The 4,728-nt window shown below is 41.5% G+C and overlaps 1 protein-coding gene across 2 annotated transcripts; it reads left to right on the plus strand.

Moving 5' to 3' along the window:
- Positions 1-1,900: 1,900 nt before the first annotated feature.
- Positions 1,901-4,504, plus strand: Strica (Ser/Thr-rich caspase). 2 transcript variants are annotated; one of them, XM_017075639.4, is made up of 3 exons: positions 1,901-3,252; positions 3,307-3,718; positions 3,777-4,504. In XM_017075639.4, the coding sequence occupies exons 1-3, from the start codon at positions 2,205-2,207 to the stop codon at positions 3,835-3,837; spliced, it is 1,521 nt and encodes a 506-aa protein (XP_016931128.3). In that variant the 5' UTR covers positions 1,901-2,204; the 3' UTR covers positions 3,838-4,504. The 2 variants fall into 2 exon arrangements, with proteins under 2 accessions (XP_016931128.3, XP_016931127.4); XM_017075638.4 differs by having other exon boundaries at positions 1,908-3,252; positions 3,771-4,504.
- Positions 4,505-4,728: the final 224 nt, after the last annotated feature.

Genomic DNA, 4,728 nt, shown 5'->3' on the forward strand with positions numbered 1-4,728 from the left:
TTTAATTAGTTCTGTATTTCGAACCTAATTTTATCAAAATCGGACGACTATATAATATAGCTGCCATAGGAACGATCGGAAAATTGGTGGGAAAATAATATGAAACAAATCAAAGCTTCGGTGTTTTTTGACATATTATCTTATACTATTGGGAACATCATTTTTTTAATTTTTAAATTTAATAATTATAACTGCAAGGGTATACAAACTTTGGCTTGCCCAAGCTAACTTCTTTTCTTGTTTTTTATATGTTTACTAGCCAGGTTGCCCGTAGCTTCGCCTGCGAAAATCATGATTGAAAATGTCCCGAAAAGATCGGCTATATCCTAAACCTTGTCTTGGGTTTATCTATGCCACTTAAATTGAACTTAAATCAGTTCTCATTTCCACACCACCATACTGATATGGTTTTGAACCGTTTTGTTTGTGGTATTACTAAGTGGCATATTACTCAGTAAATATATTTTCTTAAACTCTATCCTTCTATTTTTAAAGGCTTTTAATTGATTTTATTAGAATTCTTTGTTTCATCAAATGCCTTTTAAATAATCAATAATCAAAGTAAGCCCTGTGTTTTCGCTTAACAGCTTAACAGCTTGATATTTTCCGAGATATCCATGTTCATACTTACGATTTTTTTAAGTTTGTGGGCGGCTTGTGGGCGTGGCAAACTTTATTTGGGTCAATCGATAGGTATTGATGAGAACAATTCATTTCAGTTAAACTCTAGCATTAAAACTGTAGGAGCCACAGTTTTGGGCGGTTTGTGGGTGTTAGAGTGGGCGTGGCACATTGCTGGAACAAACTTGCGCTGGCTTCCTACGCAGCGGAATCTGCATGATCTCAATAGCTTAGCTCTTACAGTTTCTGAGATCTCAGCGTTCATCCGGACAGACAGACAGACAGACAGACGGACATAGTTACATCGACTCGGCTAGTGATCCTGATCAAGAATATATATACTTTATGGGGTCGAAAACGCTTCCTTCTGCCTATTACATACTTTCCGACGAATCTAGTATACCCTTTTGCTCTAAGAGTAACGGGTATAAAAATTACCCTCCGCATACAGACGCTTAAAATCGCGCACATAGAGAATCGCTGAAGCAAACAGATGATCGGGATAAGCAACCCGTATCCGAAGGGGGAGGAAAAACGCAAAACTAAATACAATTTAAGCGCTAATATGTGAAATTTTTTCAGCGCTTAATGATTATTCAATTGCTATTAGCAAATTGATCAAGGATGAGTGTAGTGAAATGAATAGAGACTATTATGGGCCAATAGTGACGTCACGAGAATTTTCACAAGTTAGAACCGTTTGGTCCCTTTTAAGTATTTATAACATCTTCCTCGCATGCTGTTTTTTGACATATCCATTTTAAAATGGCTTTTTCTTTAGATAAATAGTGTTCGTTTTTGTGCAACATATACATAAGCTGTAGGTTGGTCATTTCCTTAAGAAAATGAATTTCCATATAACGGCGCCATTGCAGTCCAAATGCATATTAAAAAATCCCAAAACGATTAGTAAAAATTCACCTAAACTCGAAAAAATAAACTGAATAAAACACTGGGATACTAAATCGATTTACGTGTGCAGTCCCATTTTCCGCTGCAACGAGTTTTAGTGCATTTTTTCCTTTTCTTCTACAAGTGTAGATAATTTACAAATCAAATGTTTCCAAAGTCATTGCACAAAATAAGCTGTGACATAAAAAAAGTCAACATTTTCAGTTTTATTTACGTTTATGTGTTGTTTAATGAAGTTTAAAAATAATGAAGTGCCTTAATAAATGTAAAAATACTACCTATCATAACTGCATTTAAATTTTTTTCATATTCCGTTTAGTTTGCCAGCTATACTAGTTTGAGTTTTAAGTTTACCTCTGCACGAAATAAGCTGTTAGCCCATGCATGTACATTTCACATATGTAAAGCGAGACCTGGTTATCAGCCACGTCCACATTGGAGAGCAGATAACACACATGACTGTGTGCAATTAGGACAGTGGCGTAGTGCCCTGGAGTCAGATACAATCAAATCAGAGCGGCAGGGGGTTTCCGATGAATAAGCCTCTTTATCTTGCCTTTCAGTGTCGCGAGAACTGTCGAGTGGAGCACAAGAGCGTCACAAGCTACAGCGGTACAGCGAGAAAGAAAGATTAAGGTAGAAAGACCAAGCACACAAGAACCGGAGGTACAATGGGTTGGTGGAACAAAAAAAGCGAGACGGATAGTAGCCCGCCCAGCCAGGCACTGGTGCTGCAGGACCCCCGTACCCGCGTGAAGACCGCGAGTGCTAGCACCAAGACGACCAACAGGGCAGTGCAGAACTCTACCATCACGGACAGCAACAAGCAGACGATCACCTTCCTCTCCACCCGCCAGACGGTGACGCACACGCAGCGGGCGCTTGTCACGGAGACGACTACGCGGCGCACGCCCAGCCAGGCGGAGTTGGAAGCGCTCTTTGCCCAAATGAGAGTAGGAGGCGAGGGATCCCGACCGCCCAGTCTGAACGGAGTCTCCCTCCGCTCCACTCAGGCATTCAAGGCCACGTCTGGCAAGCGTTCCAGCACGCTGGTCAAGACCGAGCAAACGACTGTCACTAAGAAGACCGGACACACGATTACCAAGCACCTGGAGACGCACCATGTAGACCTTAAGGGAAAGGTCAGTAAGACCAACTGGTTGCCGTTCACTCCCACGGCTAACAGTTCGACCTCCACCTACGTCTCACCCTACGCCCAGATACCGAACCTGGCCATAACCTACACATCTCCGCACGCCAAGACACCAGGAATCACTAGCACCTTCGCGAACTCCGTTACGAGGGTGTCCAGCACCCCCAAGCCAACGTCATCCAGTTCCTCTTTTATAAGCTTTTTAAACTCCGATCAAAAACCTGATAAGCCGCTGACGTTCACTGCAACGCCAAAACCCTACATCAGCATGGGCTCATCAGCGACCAGCGCCGTGCCCAAGGTCTCTGAACCTGCGTACAACCTCGACACTCAGGGCACCAATCCAATCATCTTGACTCCCTCAAAGTGTAGCCTAACCAAGAGCAAACTAAAACCCGCTAGGGTGTATATCTTTAATCACGAGCGGTTCGATAACAAGAACGTCTTCCGTACGGGAAGTGGCCAGGATGTAAAGGTCTTGCGATCCACCTTCGAGCAGTTCAAATGCAAGGTGGAGATCATTACGGACGCCACTCTGGCCACCATCAAGCGGACTGTGCGAATGCGTAAGTAGAACCAAAATCGACAATCATTCTGTGTTGTAACGCAAATTTTTTTAGTGGAAACCAAGGATTTCGAGGACAAGAGTGCTCTGGTCTTGGTGATGCTAAGCCATGGAACGCGCCACGATAGAATTGCGGCAAAAGATAATGACTATTCTTTGGATTACGACGTCCTCTTCCCCATCCTGCGCAACCGGACGCTAAGGGACAAGCCTAAGCTACTTTTTGTTCAAGCCTGTAAGGGCGCCAACGAGCTGGGTGGTTTTATGACGGATGCTGCTCAGCCCAATGGGTCTCCAAACGAGATTCTGAAGTGTTATAGTACCTACGAGGGATATGTTTCCTATCGCACGGAGGACGGCACTCCATTTATTCAAAGTTTGTGTGAGGCCCTCAATCGGACGGGCAAGACCTCAGATATCGACACCATAATGACCAATGTGAGGCGCGTTGTTAAAATGCAAACCAGGTGAGTGGATAATTTCCTATGCAAGACAAAATATAGATGTATATTTTTTTAGAGACAGCCAAATCCCATCTGTTACCAGTACGCTCACCTCTAAGTACGTTTTTGGAGATTACATCTGATCATACTAGTACGGTCACCTCTATTTACGTTTTTGGAAATGAAATCTGATCATTAATTACACCCAGACAAAAAATTACCTAAAATGCCCAGAAATGGGCTACAATTTAGGTAAAGTTGGCCTTAACCTGGAGCTAAGTCCTTGAATGACCTGTGGGTCACACATGGCCTAAAATGTATGCAACTTTTAGATAATTGACTGCCTAAAAATAATATTTATGGTACAAAAATAATTTGTTTGAGCTTACAAAAGCATTTTGCCACAGAATAAAACCATTCGGACTTGGCTCAGGGGGTGCGTCCCGACACTTTATTGTTCTCGGGGTTCGAAGTTCGAGTCCTGCCCAAAGACCATTTTATTTTATTTTTCTTTTCTAATAAGTAAATCAGATAGATTTTTCAATACAATATTTTATTTAACAATTGCTTAGGAAATATTTAACATGTTTCCTCAAGACTTTTGACTTACTCCTGCCCTAGCGGGTATGCGATCCGGGGTCCTCTCACATCAGGGGCAGACGCCTTACCAATTTAGCAATCGCACCATGTTACGAATGAGCGTGTAAGTTCAAGTCATAAGTAACGCATCGGACTCTCGTGTGGAAGACCCCGAACCGATTACCACCGCGGACTAAATAAAAATGATTGTTTTTTTAGGGAAATTAAATATGAACCTATTTGAATTCACTATAAAATCCAACTGAAATAAATAAATTGTATTAATATCATGAGTAAAAATTTAACATTTTTTTAAGCAATACCCAATTTTTAGGGCATATTGGCCTAAAATGTTCAATTTTGTAATAACACGTCTCAGTTAATTTTTCTTAAAATTGTACCTTAAATAATTTTAATAAATACAATTACAGACATATTAAGTTTAAAAGGTTTTT

The sequence above is a fragment of the Drosophila suzukii genome, chromosome 2R, assembly GCF_043229965.1.
Source record: "Drosophila suzukii chromosome 2R, CBGP_Dsuzu_IsoJpt1.0, whole genome shotgun sequence".
Taxonomy (NCBI): Eukaryota; Metazoa; Arthropoda; class Insecta; order Diptera; family Drosophilidae; genus Drosophila; species Drosophila suzukii.

Excerpts from the sequence above, each read along its gene's own strand:
- Strica (XM_017075638.4), top strand. The coding sequence starts at position 2,205 with ATGGGTTGGTGGAACAAAAAAAGCGAGACGGATAGTAGCCCGCCCAGC. Across the intron at positions 3,253-3,306 it reads CAAGCGGACTGTGCGAATGC|TGGAAACCAAGGATTTCGAG; the intron begins GTAAGTAGAACC and ends AAATTTTTTTAG. Across the intron at positions 3,719-3,770 it reads GTTGTTAAAATGCAAACCAG|AGACAGCCAAATCCCATCTG; the intron begins GTGAGTGGATAA and ends ATATTTTTTTAG.